Consider the following 2,064-nt stretch of genomic DNA (forward strand, 5'->3'; position numbering starts at 1 on the left):
AGCTAATCCAATAACCTAAACCCAAGACAGTAAAAGCGCTGTTTCCCATCTAAACGCATTTAAGCCTTCAGCAATGATTGCGTCACATGTAAACGATGCTGGGTTGTCATACAGACACTTGATTCTTAAACATAACCCTATGCCAAACTTCCCTTAACTCTCGAGTCAGGTTTCTGGTTGGACCGAAAGGGGAGGAATTTTAGAAATGCTTCCTTCAGGACAGAAGTCAGAAAGAGAGGTGATCCTGAGAACAGGATCTATTAAATTTGGTGGCGGCGGGGGGAGGCAGGAATTTGGGAGGAGGAATGACTCCTTGGGGCCAAGAATCAAGAAGCGTGACTCACTTGGGTCTGGGACCTTGCTGAAATCTGATCCCCACCCCACCCCAGCCCCGCCGGTATCTACAAGCTCGGTTCCTTTCTCATCTCCCCCAGTTCCTTCATCTCCACCTTCTTGTATTTCCCCGACTTCCTCTGGTTGGTGATCACCAGGACGGTCACGCCGGCGACCAGGGCCACCACGACCACCACGATGACGGCGATGAGGCCGCTGGTGAGGCGCTTCATGGAGAACTGGGGGGACTTCTCATCCAGGAGGTAGATGAGCGTCCGCTCCAAAAGCAGGGGCTCTCCGTGCACGCGCACGTCGAGGCCGCGGTGGCCGGTGAACAGCGACTCGCTCTTGACGTCCCTCTCGAAGTAGTAGGTGGCGTCGGCGATGTCCGCGGCGTCGGCGATGTCCACGTCGCCGGCGACCTTCTGCGACGTGTTCTGCTGCAGCTCGATCTGGATGGTGGGGTCCTCGTAGTGCACGGCCGCCACGAACTTGGGGTGCAGCGGGTCGCGCTCCCGGAAAAGCCGTCGCAGCTCGGCCTCCAGGTCCGAGGGGTTGAAGGCGCGGGCGGACGGGCGGTGGCGCAGGTCGATGAGGATGGGGTGGGTGCGCACCAGCTCGTCGCAGCGCAGGCTCAGGTCGCCCTTGTCGGTGCGGCGCATGCCCACCGAGTTCACGCACCACCACACGGACGTCTGGTTGCACTAGCGCGCCTTGAAGCGGCCCTGCTGGTCGCAGTCCGGGTCGAACAGGCCGTCGTTGTCCAGGAGCACGTGCTCGCTCGGCCGTACCAGGGCGCGGACGCTCTTCCGGGCGCTCACGCGCGCCTTGAGCAGCAGGCACTTGGATGTGAGCGTGGAGCAGTCGACCTCCAGGCCCGAGCCGAGCACGCAGCACAGGCAGCGGCCACCCGGGCCGCTCCGGTCGCACACGGTCATCTTGCTGGTGTGGCACGTGCAGTTGTCCTGCGCGGCCGCTTGGTCGATCACCGCCGCCAGTAGTAGGAGCGGCGGCAGCAGCGACGGCGAAAGCAGCGCGAGGCCCGGACCCTGGGCCATGGTGGGGCGGGGCGGAGGAGTGCGGAAGGGGCGCGGGCTGGCGAGCGCTGGGGCCTCTTCCGAGCTCGGGCTCCGCTGTCTGAGAAGGTCTCCAGGTGTCTCGGGTTTTGCTTTTTGTTTTTGATGTTTTTAAGGATGGGTGCTAGGGAATATTTGTAAATTGCAAGGAATGGTCCAGTGAAAAGATGGAAATTGTTGATGTAACAGAGAAGGGAGAAAATAATGGGATGGGCGTGAGATGAGATTTTGTCAGGGAGTGTTGGAGGGCTGAGGAGGGAAGAAATTATATGAAATAACATCCTCAAAGAGTGGGAAAATGAACTTACTGGGAAAAAGCAATAATACCGATGGGCAGTGAATGCTCATTTGAGTTGGAAACAATGAATTAATCAGCATGATTCAGCTACCTAGATAAGGGTGTGAAGAAGTTGCATTGCTGGATTTAGCCGGGGTTAAAGTATTTTCAGGTAAATATGATAGAGGATTATGGAAGAACTCCTTGTGCGCCTTCTCCCGCCTCAAAAAGTTCCCCTGGGATTGATAGTTCAACAGAGATTTGACCTCCTGAAACCCAAGAAGGAAGGGGAAAATCACTGGGAATGGCAGTCTTATTCAGAATAATACTCTAGGTTAGATTAATAATCCAACTTGCTTCCCTTCTTTCAGAGGAAAG

The 2,064-nt window shown here is 56.4% G+C and overlaps 1 protein-coding gene across 1 annotated transcript; it reads right to left on the reverse strand.

Moving 5' to 3' along the window:
• Positions 1 to 401: 401 nt before the first annotated feature.
• LOC112408148 (tumor-associated calcium signal transducer 2-like) lies at positions 402 to 1,391 on the reverse strand. The gene is given in 1 exon segment (XM_024757723.1): positions 402 to 1,391. A coding segment is annotated over 1 exon segment (990 nt).
• Positions 1,392 to 2,064: the final 673 nt, after the last annotated feature.

The sequence above is a fragment of the Neophocaena asiaeorientalis genome, unplaced genomic scaffold (assembly GCF_003031525.2).
Source record: "Neophocaena asiaeorientalis asiaeorientalis breed wild unplaced genomic scaffold, Neophocaena_asiaeorientalis_V1.1 scaffold327, whole genome shotgun sequence".
NCBI classification, from domain to species: Eukaryota; Metazoa; Chordata; class Mammalia; order Artiodactyla; family Phocoenidae; genus Neophocaena; species Neophocaena asiaeorientalis.